This window comes from Chiloscyllium plagiosum, unplaced genomic scaffold, assembly GCF_037043375.1.
Source record: "Chiloscyllium plagiosum isolate Xiang-an unplaced genomic scaffold, Cpla_swu_hap1 HiC_scaffold_12, whole genome shotgun sequence".
Classification (NCBI taxonomy): Eukaryota; Metazoa; Chordata; class Chondrichthyes; order Orectolobiformes; family Hemiscylliidae; genus Chiloscyllium; species Chiloscyllium plagiosum.
This window is the reverse complement of record NW_028270150.1, coordinates 43833586-43846785: the sequence shown is the minus strand read 5'-3', so window position 1 is coordinate 43846785 and position 13200 is coordinate 43833586. Positions and strand designations below refer to the sequence as shown.

General features: G+C 40.7%; 1 protein-coding gene and 1 long non-coding RNA gene across 8 annotated transcripts in view; one reads left to right on the top strand and one right to left on the bottom strand.

Annotated features, from left to right (window-relative positions):
- The window catches only part of LOC148148529 (uncharacterized), a 197298-nt gene that overhangs the window by 71332 nt on the left and 112766 nt on the right, over positions 1-13200 (top strand). The window contains exon 5 of one of the 6 annotated variants that reach the window (XR_015758845.1): positions 255-2842. The exons of the other annotated variants lie outside the window; for them this stretch is intronic. This is a non-coding gene — a long non-coding RNA (uncharacterized LOC148148529). Of the gene's footprint in view, positions 1-254; positions 2843-13200 lie in introns of those variants that run through there. 6 annotated transcript variants of the gene reach the window in all.
- The window catches only part of gpr156 (G protein-coupled receptor 156), a 67005-nt gene that overhangs the window by 15886 nt on the left and 37919 nt on the right, over positions 1-13200 (bottom strand). For both annotated transcript variants that reach the window (XM_087992731.1, XM_043701532.2), the window contains one exon: positions 7998-8108. In XM_087992731.1, coding sequence (XP_087848857.1) covers positions 7998-8108 — 111 coding nt within the window. The remainder of the gene's footprint in view (positions 1-7997; positions 8109-13200) is intronic.

Sequence of the window (13200 nt, the reverse complement as noted above, 5' to 3'; positions counted from 1 at the left end):
CTCTGACTCCACAACCCCAAGGAAAAGACCTTGTCTGTTTACCCTATCCATGCCCCTCATGATTTTATAAACCTCTAAGGTAAAAATAAAAGCAGTACCTAAAAACGGGTATTACTTGTTCCTTCATAAATTTTCCATGAAGTTTGTACATTAGTGAGATTTAACATATACCTCATAATTATTCAGTAGATTCAGTCTAAGGTAATTTGATTATATGCATGAGCAATAATCAACAGAAATCTGTGTTTTCACAGAAATACTAGTCTTTGTTTCGAAAAGGAGCTGCGTGTCTTTGCAGCAGTTGACTGTGGAGTAACGAAAGCCAATTGAATGCAGGGATGGGGTGATTAAGATATATTAAAGTGACGTTGCAACCCTGGGCAGCCATTGCTCCCCAAGCCTTGAACTCCTCATCATCAAATGCCATCCCTTCTATCTACCCCGGGAATTTACCACTGCTATACTAACTGCTGTGTACATACCAAAGGTTGAGGAAATTCTGGATGTGCTGTGCTTCACCACTAACCCCCTGGAGACGGAACACCCCGAAGCCCTGTTTATTGTGGCTAGTGACTTCAATCAAGCCAATCTAAGGAAGGTGTTGCCCAGGTACCACCAGAACATTATCAGCCCAATCAGGGGCCTGAACATTTTAGACCACTGCTGCACCACTTTGAAGGATGCCTATCACTCCATCCCCCGCCCTAATTTTGGGAACTCCAACCAGTGTTTCTTCTCCCCGGCTTACAGGCAAAAGCTCAAGCAGGAGACCCCCTCGCGGATACAGATCTAGTGCTGGTCAGTGGAGGCAGAGGATCAACTCCGGTCCTGTCTGGAACCGGCTGATTGGGCCATGTTCAAACAGTCCGCAAGTACCTTGGACGGGTACGCCACCGCCATCACAGACTTTATCAGCAAGTGTGTGGAGGACTGCATACCGAGGAGGTCAATCCGGATGTTCCCAACAGGAAACCCTGGATGAATCAGGACATACAGAACCTGCTAAAAACCAGGTGTCAGGAGACCCAGGAGACCCACTCAAATATAAGGAATCCAAATATGACCTCCGCAGAGCTATTAAGACAGCCAAGGACCAATACCGATCCAAACTAGAGACCCAGACACCCGGCAACTATGGTAAGCACTGAATGACATCACAGTATCTAAAACGAGACAGTGCAAGATAGGAGACAATGACATACCCCTCCGAGATCGTCTCAACGCCTTCTATGCTCGCTTTGAGCAGAATTTCGGCAGAGAGATAACACCTATTCCGACCAGCCCAGAAAAACCTATCCCAACAGTCTCTGCTTGAGAGGTCAGATCAGTTTTCCTTCGTGTGAACCCAAGGAAAGCGATGGGACCAGACAGAGTTACCAGGCCGTGCACTCAGGGCATGCGCAGATCAACTGGCAGAGGTCTTCTCAGACATCTTCAACCTCTCCCTGCAGCAAGCCACTGTGCTTGCCTGTTTGAAGAGGGCCAAAGTCATCCCTGCGCCTAAAAAGGCTCATGCAGCATATCTTCGGTGGTCATGAAGTGCTTTGAAAGGTTGGTCATGGCATTAATCAAGCCTCCCCACTACTCTTGATCCACTGCAATTTGCCTATCCGACCAACAGATCCACATCAGATGCCGCATCACTTGCCCTTCACTCTTCCCTAGAAAATCTTGACACCAAGAACAGCTACATAAGAATCCTACTCGTTGATTACAGTTCAGCCTTCAACACTATCATCCCCTCAAGACTGATTGATTGATTATTAAACTTAGTGATCTCGGACTAAACCCCACTCTCTGCAACTGGATCCTCCAGTTTCCTAACCCACAGTCTACAATCAGTGAAGAGTGGGGACAATATTTCATCCTCACTGACACTCAACACTGGAGCCCCCCAGGGGTGCATCCTCAGCCCCCTACTGTACTCACTGTATACCCATGACTGTGTTGCCAAATACCAGACTAATGCCATTTACATGTTCGCGGATGACACCACCATAGTCGGTCAAATCTCAGATGGTGACGAAACAAATGGGAGGTGGAAGACCTGGAAAAATGGTGCACTGAGAACAACCTAGCCCTCAATGCTGACAAAACAAAGGAACTCATTATTGACTTTTGGCAGGATGTTACTCATGTCCCCCTACACATTAACAGCACAGAGGTGGAATGAGTGGAGAGTGTCAAGCTCCTGGGAATGGTCATCCATAACAAGCTTTCTTGGACTCTTCATGTGAACGTACTGGTTACAACAGCCCAACAATGTCTCCTCTTCCTCAGGCTGCTGAGGAAATTTGGCATGATGGTGAATACCTTTGGCAACTTTTTTTATAGGTGCGCCATCAAGAGCAATCTGTCTGGATGTTTCTCTATCTGGTATGATGCCTGTACCATTCAAGATCAGAGACTGTTACGGAGAGTGGTGAACTCGGCCCGGACAATCACAAAGGCCAACCTCCCATCTATAGAATCCATCTACCAGGTCTACTGTCAAGGAAAGGCCGCCAGCATTCTCAATGATCCATCCCACCCTGGCAATGCTTTTCTACAACCTCTACCATCAGGGAGAAGATACAGGAGCCTGAACACACGCACCAGCCTGTTTCTACCCTACTGTTGTTAGAATACTGAATGGACTCTCAAACTCTTAGCATTCGCCTGTACCTGTGTTTTTGTTTTTGCTGCTGTTTACCTATTATTTACTATCTATGCTACTTAGCTATGTGATCTGTCTGTATTGCTTGCAAGACAAAGCTTTTCACTGTGCCTCAGTACACGTGACAATGAATTCAATTCATGATATATCCGCATCACATAATTATTTAAAGAGAATTGGATACTGGAGTGGAGAGTGTGTGTATGTATACCTACTAAACTGTAAATAACATTCTTATATAAAGTACCTTGTACTTAAGGAACAATACTTCAGAAGTTAAAGTTAGTCCCTGCGCACTTGGCACATGGTGTAGCAGAAAAGGCATCAGCTATTGAAGGGTACCTCGTACTTAAGAAGGAAAGGTAAAATCTTTCAAGACTCACCAAGTCATTAGGGCACAGCAGAAGTCTGACAAATGGACCCAGAAACCAGGTAACAGTACCATACCCAAGAAACAGGAAGTGGAACAACATAGCCTCAGTTAAAAGAACAGATCTGGAGCTGAAATTAAACATTGGTTAGGTCACTTTTGGAATATTGTGTGCAATTTTGGTCTCCTTCCTATTGGAAGGACGTTGTGACACACGAAAGATTGACAAGGATGTTGCCAGGGTTGGAGAGTTTGAGCTATAGGGAGAGGCTGAATAGGCTGGAGCTGTTTTCCCTGGAGCGTCGGAGGCTCACGGGTGACCTTAGAGGTTTATAAAATCATGAGGGGCATGGATAGGATAAATAGACAAGATCTTTTCCCTGGGGTGGGGGAGTCTAGAACTAGAGGGCATAGGTTTAGGGTGAGAGGGGAAAGATATAAAAGAGACCTAAGGGGCAACGTTTTCACGCAGAGGGTGGTATGTTTATGGAATGAGCTGCCAGAGGATGTGGTGGAGGCTGGTGTAATTGCAAAATTTAAAAGGCACCTGGATGGGTATATGAATAGGAAGGGTTTAGAGGCATATGGGCCAAGTGCTGCCACATGGGACTAGATTAGGTTGGGATATCTGGTCGGCATGGAAGAATTGGACCAAAGGGTCTGTTTCCATGCAGTACATTTCTATGACTCTGTCTTTAATTCAGAAGATGTTCCTCAGCCTCCCCCTAAGCCTGTGCTTAGTCTTGATCTTTTGCCCAGAGCTGTGAGCATAAGCTACATTTGACTTCCAAGGATGTTTCATTGCAAACAACCATTGTGTTGAAATATTTTCTTGGAATTTGGATATTTTCACTACTTTACTTCATAATTTTGAAAAACAAGACACATTTCTAAAGCTTTAACGAGCTAATATTCATAGGGAATGATCATGGTGCAAGTATGAAAGAATAGCTAGTAAATATAGTTGATCTTTGTATATTTATGTTGTGTTCTATAATTATCAAAGTGCTCCAAGCTGGAGGAAAGAGAAAGATCGCAAGAGAACTTATTCATGTCCATTCAACTTTCAAAAACAAACTAGTTGAATTTCAAAGCCTGTTACTTTTGTGTTTCGTTACCATAGAATCATTGAGTCATAGAGTTAAACGACATGGAAACAACTCATCCATGCTGACCAGATATCCAAAACTGATCTAGTCGCATTTGCCAACATTTGGCCCATATCTTTCTAAACCCTTCCTATTCATAATCCCGTCCAGATGCCTTTTAATTGTACCAGCTTCCGCCTCTTCCTCTGGCAGCTCATTCCATACATGTACCACCCCTTGCATGAAAACATTACCCCTCCTATCCCTTTTAAATCTTTCCCCTCTCACCTTAAACTGATGCCCTTTAGTTTTGGACTCTCCTAACATGGTAAAAAGACCTTGTCTATTCACCCTATCCATGCCCCTCATGATTTTATAAACCTCTATAAGGTCACCCTCAGCAACCAATGCTCCAGGGGAAAAAGCCCCAGCCTATTCAAACTCTCCCTTTAGCTCAAACCCTCTAATCCTTGCAACATTCTTGTAGATCTTTTCTAAACCCTTTCACGTTCAACTACATCTTTTCTATAGCAGGGACTAAAATTGAATACAGTATTGTAAAAGTCTCCTGTACAGCCATAACATGACCTCCAAACTCATATACTCAATGCACTGACTAATAAAGGCAAGTGAACCAAACGCCAGCTTCACCATCTGTCTACCTGCAACCGATCCAATGTCTCAGAGGTGTAAGCAAAAGTTTCCAGTTACTAATGCCCAAGAAACAGCTTACTGAGAATTCTTTTTAAACAGAAGTTTGTGAGCAATAGCAACAAGAACTGAAATAACAATCTATTAATTGCTTGCCTGTTGGAAGTTTTTTTTGTTTTGTGATCTCTAAACTTTTAGACTTGCAGTAAACTGAAGGAATAGGAAGAGGTTGACATTAATTGGTTTTCAAAATCAAACTACGATCCATCAAGATTTGAATCCATTATCTCCACCTGTGTTTTGCTGACGGAGATAACCAAAGCTAATCGTATATCCATGACCAATTCTAATGCATAACATCCATGAACCCAAATAAACCTACTGGAAAAACAAATAAACCTCACCCTCTCAATATAAGTTATTGGGACAAGTTATATCTGCATTTCAGAATTTTCTTAATCAAGAATAATATAATAGTAGTGTACCTACCTCTTGGCCAGAAGGTCCAGGTTAAAGTCCCACCCGCCCCTGAGGTGGGATATGTCTAACAGATTGAGTAAAAGTATGTTCTTTTAAGAATGCTTAACTACATATGTGTGAACAATACCATACATGTAAGTATTTACCTGAGACACCAAACAGAGACCAGTAAGAAAATGTGTTTTATTATTCCAAATATTGTATCTTCAATCTTCCCACTCATGAAGTACTGTACTAGAATGATCTGGCTCTGCTCAAACAACATCTGGCCAACAATAGATTTCCAGACTGGAGAAGTTATGGTGTGTAATGGAATGAAATCGAGAGGAATTCGACCAGTTGACCTTGGGAAGGGGAGCTAGATATAAACTTTGGGCAGGTAGCTTGTTTGGTGAAAAGATGTGGTTAATGACGCAAGTGAGAGGAAGGATGAAAGACTCGTGGAGATGAGCAGAAATACATTGAAAGTTACTTTGTCCCCATTGCCCCAACCATCAAATTAAGCCTTTAACTTTACATGAAGCCAGTGGAACTGTGTCACCTGCCCCGACAGCCCCGGATTCACCTGTTCTCTCAGTCTGTGCTGCACATGTCAGATTCACCTTCTTGAGAGTGAACCCGAAGAAACCGACTGACCCAGATGGAGTTCCCGGCCATGCACCTGTGAAGACCAGCTGTCAGGGATATTCACTGACCTCTTTAACATCTCCTTACTAAAATATAAGATCCCCATTTGCTTCAAGAAGACCACCATCATCCCACTACCAAAGAAAATATGTGCAATGCGCCTCAACAACTACCATCCGTTGGCTCTGACCTCCATAATTACAAAATGCTTTGAGAGGTTAGTCAGGGTTCACGTCAACCCTAGCCTCCCAGCCTGCCTTCATCCCTTGCAATTTGCCTACAGGTGCAACACTTCCATAGCAGCTGCCATTTCCCTAGCTCTACACTCATCCCTGGAACATCTGGATAAGAAGGATACCTTCATCAGACTTCTACTTTTCAATTATAGCTCTGCCCTCAACACTATAATCCCAACCAAACTAATCTCCAAACTCTGAGACCTAGGTCCTGGTCCTGATTCTGGCTTCTGCAACTGGATCCTCAGCTTTCTGACCTACAGATTGCAATTAGTGACTATAGACAACAGCACCTCCTCCAGGATAATACTCAAAATCAGTGCCCTGCAAGGATGCATACACAGCCCCTTACTGGGCTCCCTGTACACTTAGTTGTGTCATCAAAATTTCATCCGATCAGCAACTACAAGTTCCCTGATGACACCACCATTGTAGACTTGAATTGTTAGTGTTATGGTGCAAAGATAACAATCTCGCCCTCAAAGCAAAACTAAAGAACTGATTATTAGCTCCAGGAAAAAAGAAGGCCATTCACCTGTCGACTTCAACGGAGCTGAGGTGAAGAAGGTCAAGAGCGTCAAGTTCCTAAGATTGACAATAACCAACAATCTGTCCTGGTCCTCCCACATAGGTGTGATGGTCAAGAAGGCACAACAATGTCTCTTTTTTTTTTTACCTCAGGAGGCTTAAGAAATTTGACATGTCCCAAGGACCTTCACCAACTTTTACAGATGCACCATAGAAAGCATTCTGTCTGGGTGCATCATGGCTTGGTGCAGCAACTGCTCTTTCCAGGATTGTAAGAAACTACAGAAAGTTGTTGACACAGCCCAGACTATCATAAAAGCCAATCTCCCATCCATGGACTCCATCAACACTTCTCATCGCTATGGAAACACAGATAACATCATCGAAGGCCTCTCCCACCCTGATTATACTCTCTTCCAACCTCTTCCATTGGGTAGAACACACAGAAACTGAAACACACATACCAACAGGTTCAAGAACAGCTTCCTCCCTGCTGTATAACAGACTGCTGAATGGACTTCTCTAATTTCAAATCTAATGTTGATCTTGCTTTTGTGCATCTCCTGTGCAGCCGTAACCTTATATGATTTGCTCTGTCTAAACACCCTATGATATGTGTGTCCTTGTATGTTACAATTTGCCTGTACTGCATGCAAAACAAAGCTTTTCACTGTACCTAGGTACATGTGACAACAATAAATCAAATCAAATCAAATCACTCATCTGACTGTAAAGCCAATAAATATTCACGAAAGCAAAGCAAAGAAAGAACTGCTCAAAGGCTGCAGCTACAAGTAAGACAGTGATTCACTGATATACTTTATGCTACAGATGTGTATATACCATTCTTGTTTATTTTTATATATGCATTGAACTTTCTAAAGGGATTATTTATAAAGTTTCAAGCCAGTGCTATACATGTGCCCCTTAAGGATTAGTAAATGACATATACTGCAATGTACAGTTATCAATCATAAGTATGCTTATTTAGTAATAATGTTAATTACTTTCCTTGGAACAACAAATAAGTAAATTTTTGTCCTAAATATTTCCAGACAATGACAACTCTACTTTTATAGTGTGCATGAATGTATAGAACTAGAAAAGACCACAATGGTCAATCTGGCAGGCAGGTTTGAAAAATAATATATGTTGCTTTGTATTTCCCATAATTTTCCATTGTTTTCTTTGTCATATGGCTATCCATTACTGCTTTCAGCCTGCTAACAGCATCCACTACCAATGTTTGTTCGATAAAACTATTTAGTCTAAGCTTCTCATTTCCCCTTCTAAGTTTGCTTCAGAAATGTAGAGAAAAGTTGGGTGAGGTGAAGGTCATGAAGCTTCACATGTTAGCTTACCACTCTCTTCTCTGGGACATGCTGACCAAAAACTTTGTACAGTCGCCATGTCTTTCCCAATATGGGCCCAAATATCAATGAGATTCCTAAGCACAGCATCCATATGCGAATCTGTAATTCAAAATGAAGGTTTGTGTTAAACAAAACACATCAAAACTAATGGTGGTAAGACTAAACACATGAAGTCATAGAGGTGTACATCATGGAAACAGACCATTCGGCCCAACCTGTCCATGTCAACCAGATATCCTGAATTAATCTAGTTCCATTTGCCACATTTGGCCCATATCCCTCTAAGCCCTTCCTATTTATATACCCATTTATATATGCCTTTTTAAATATTGTAATTGTACGAGCCTCTGGCAGTTAATTCCATACACTTGAGAGATCTGAAATAAGTATTTTAATGTCACTTCAATAATCTACCCTTCTGGTAATGATTGATGGACAACTGAAATAAAAATAGTATACACAAGTAATAAGAATTCAATCATTTCACTACAAAACATTACTTTACAAACTTAACATAATTAATAGCAAGTCCTTGGGTATCTCAAGTGCTGTAACATGCATTGGCAGATCAGTTATGTCAGTGTTTTAATGTATTTTTCAAGTCATCAGAATTTATAAATAAAATGTCAGAACTATATTTACTATAAAGAATAATGGGTAATGATGGATTAAAAGGGTATCAAAATATCCGGTTTCACATCAAGTAAGTGATTAAAGCTTCTAGATCATGCTCACGCGTTGTAAAAGCCTCCTAGTTATTTGGCAGAGATTTTCAACACCCTTTTAAAAATTTCAACAATTGTACCCAAACATAATTTAACCAGAGTAATCCTAACCCACAGCTAATCATCTCAGTTTTCTGTTTTGTGAATTATAATTAACTCATCATGTACCCAACACCCAGCCAAAACTACTCTAAAGTCATCAAGCTTTTGTAAGGATCTTTTGCCCAGCCCAGAGTTAGAACAATATTTCCGATGAATTTGTTATAATTTTAAAATTTTATAAAAGAATCCAAGTAATAACAAAGTAAAGTTATATGTTGTCCTTGTTGTACCTAGGCTGTGTATATTCTGTTGCTGAATTGACAATTGAAAGATAGGGAAGAAGTCTAGATTAGAGTGGTGCTGGAAGAGCACAGCAGTTCAGGCAGACATCTGAGGAGCAGTAAAATCTGAGGAGCAGTGACTTATCTCTCCACCCTTCAGGCTCTCTGCCTGTATTCCTAATGAAGGGCTTTTGCCTGAAACATCGATTTCATTGCTCCTCGGATGTCTGCCTGAACTGCTGTGCTTTTGCAGCACCACTCTAATCTAGACTCTGGTTTCCAGCATCTGCAGTCATTGTTTTTACCTAGATAGGGAAGAAGTACTGAGTGCTTGGAAACCTAAATAACTAGGTTTCCCATCTTAGTGCTGGAAAAACAGTGGAGATTAAACTTTAACTCCAGGGAAATGAAATATTTCCAAAAACTTTAAGCTGGCACTTGTGATAAGATGTTGCCTAGAAAATGGAAGATATGGGAATGGGAGAGAGTTATCAGTGGAGAATGGGAGAAGGTATTGAGAGCTCAATTTTCTATGAAAGAATAAAAAAAAGTAATTTGGGATATTTGGTGATTATGTTTTATGGAAGAAATGGGAAGAGGTGAAGCAAGCAGGTAGGAGACATGAAAGTGTAGGAACTGGGTTTTAAACAAAGGGGGAAGAATAGGAAAAATAAGAAAAATGTTGCAGAAGGCAGCAAGGAAACCTCTGTGGTTACCACAATAGATTGGGGCAGCACGGTGGCTCAGTGGTTAGCACTGCTGCCTCACAGCACCAGGGTCCCAGGTTTGATTCCAGCCTCGGGTGACTGTGTGGAGTTTGCACATTCTCACTGTGTCTGCGTGGGTTTCCTCCCGGTGGTTTGGTTTCCTCCCACAGTCCAAAGATGTGCAGGTCATGCTAAATTGCCCATAGTGTTAGGTGCATTAGTCAGAGGGAAATGGGTCTGGGTGGGTTAGTCTTTGGAGGGTCGGTATTGGGCTGAAGAGCCTGTTTTGACACTGTAGGGAATCTAATCAAATCAGACCGATCTCCTCTTTAAAATATAGTCATGATCACAGCATCCCTAAGATCCACTGGTATAAACTCTATTCCCATTTGAGGAATGTGAAGTAGTGCAGCCAGATATCTTTGCCATCTGATCTAGCGGCCTTGTTGTTTTTCAGTTGTTGCGTGAATTTTACAAAATTGTTCATGATTAGGGTGGTACAGTAACAGAACTGAGGAATGGAATTGAGGGTGTTCAAGTAAAAGACAGAGTCATTTGTGGAATTCTTCAAAGTATTCTCTGCAGCAAACACTATAGTCTCCCTGTTATGGATGAGTTACCCTGCATGCTTGGCTGTCAGCAGGGTGGACCCTTAGGTATTGCCGCATAGTCATCTTGTTGGCACACTCATCTTCAGTGTCCGTGCATTGTTGGATCATACTCTTTCTACCCACTATATTTTTAATAATGCATTAATTACATATACATAAATAAGTTAATGTATTTCATCTTTTCAAAACTCATCCTCTTATTTGTAAACCTCTTCAATCTACATATTCAAAGATGTGGCATATGGTGTGAACTTTCTGGCCACAAATCCTAGTATCTGTTGTTGCAATTTTGTAGTTTTTTTAAAATTTAAATTTTTGTAATGGAGTAATGTTCAGAACAACAGGTCAATGTTTTATAATGAGAAAATGTCAGCATATAGACATGCTGCAATTACAGCAATCTGTTCACTAGATGGTGATGTTTCACTAGCCACTGACCAATCTGAAAATGTAATTTATTCCATGGAAAGAGTATGTTGTATTCCAAACTATTTCATAGAAACAACACTATGTCCTAACTGTAAAGTAATCCCTTACCTGAGGTGAGCTAACCCTCAGGTTAAACCATAATCAGTCATCTCTTTTTAATAAGAGAGCAACCCTATGGTCTAGGTAGGACTATGGCAACTATATGATGTACTAATCACAGAAACTATTCTGCAACTATTTTAAAATAATTAGCTTTTTTTTTGAATGCTGAACTTGCACCCCAATATTTCAAAAGGTGCGATCAGTTCGAAGTTTACCACTGCACACCTTGTTTTTTCCATCCAAAATCTCCCAGCTTTTAATCCTGAAAATGTCAGCTCTGATTGGGTTCTCAAGTGCACTCTTGTACCGACTGACATAATGTCAGCTCAGAAAATGTCATTTCAGAATATCTTGTGCAGCAACCTTTGATCAAAAGACTTTTGGAAATGCAAATATAGTTCGTTTATAGGTTTGCCTTTATCCACCTTGTTTGTTAATTCCTCAAAGAACTCTAATCAGTTAGTTAAACTAAAGCTTTCTGACTCTGCCCAATCACGTTTGATTCTAGATAATCTGCTGCACAATTCTTAATAATAGATTCCAGAAATTTCCCTATGGCAGATCTTAGACTAGCTGGCCTTTAGCTGTCTGAAACTGTCCAGCCTGATTGTTACCTTTTATTCTAAGGAATACACAGTCAGCTGTCCTTGACTGTGTGCCCCAGTAATAGCCAGTCAAGAATGTTTGACTTACAGACACTGGAATAATTGTTACTTGGGCCTCCAGATCCTGCACTCTCCTCTCCTTCATTTCTTCATTCATGGTTTTAGCCAAAATGCCCACCAAATTTGCCACGTGTCCACACGGGGTTTCCATTCTCTGTACACCTGCACAGCTATCCATTCTTCACTGCAGTTCATCCTTTGTCATTTTGTATGGTCACAGAAAAAAAAAGCCAACTCCTCACTCTTGATACAGGTGAGAATTCAGGATCCAATGCTGTCCAACTTTACCTCCTATCATTCAAAGAAATTCTTGAAATACAATACCATTGCATACCTTTTGCCGTGGATCCTGTAAAGTAATTTGGTGCTGCTACCTTTTGAGTTTTCAAGTAGCTGATATGTCCACTGCGTCATTAATAACTTACTGGTAACCTGTGATTTGTTAATTCACTGCTGCTTTCTGATCTCTGAACTGATTAGTTTGTTAGTGCCTACTATTCTATTACTTTTCAAACTATATTCCAAATCCTGTTCAATGACTGTGGCTGATTACTGGTTTTGTGTTCCATGGATAAGTTGTCCTGCACTTTTAAATGAAATGGCTGATGAAATTGAATGAAAAATGGTTAGTTTTGTGATGCATTTTGTGAGGAAGAATGAGGAGAAGCAAATATAAACTAAACTGCTACAATCTTAAAAAGGTGACAGAAGTGGAGAAACTTGGGAGTTTGCACAAGCAAATCTTTAAACATGGCAGGACAAACCGATAAAGCTATTTTAAAGTAGTCAGAGCTTTGGCTTTTTAACTATAGACACAATACAAAAATAAACTTGTTTCTTGTAAGTTAAATCACAAATTAAATCTCAGTTGGTGTATTATTTTCAATTCTGAGCATCGCTCCTTAGGAAGTATGTCAAGTCCTCAGTGCAATTGTAGGGAAGATTAACCAGAGTAATACCAAGAACGTAGGAGCAAGGAAAAAGAGTGGGCTAATTGACCTTTTGTGGCTGCTCCACTATTCAATAAGATCATGCCTAATCTGGTTTTGCTCTCAATTCCAAATTCCTGTCTGCCCCCTCATAACCCTCAACTCCCAAATCTATATAAGAAAAATCCATTTAACTCTGAGCTTAATATCTTAACTAATTCTGAAGAAAAGGATTCAACAGACTGACAACCAATAGAGAAAGAAAACTCACTTCTCAGTCTGACAAGGAAAACCTCTTTTTTTTCCTAAGCTCTCCCCCAGTTTGAGTCTCCCCACAAGAGGGAACATATTGGTTCTGAAGAAAGATCACTGGAATTGAAATTTTTCTCTTCATATCTGCTGCCTGACCTACTGAGTTTCTCCAGTAATTTCTGATTTTGCTAGCATATACAGTTCTCAGTGTTATATTAAGAGTTCTGATTGGATAATCATACTGAATGGTAAACAAGGCTCAAAGAACCAAATGGCCCACTCATGCCCCTTTTTTTTGTTTCTAATCTTCTACATTTCCTTTGGTTCTGCGAAGGTCCTAATGAATTAGAAGTTAGATAATATAATGCCATTATTCGTGAAAGGAGACAACAGAAGACAGCAAAATCCAGGCCAGTAAGCCTAGAATCTGATATAAGGAAATTTCTAT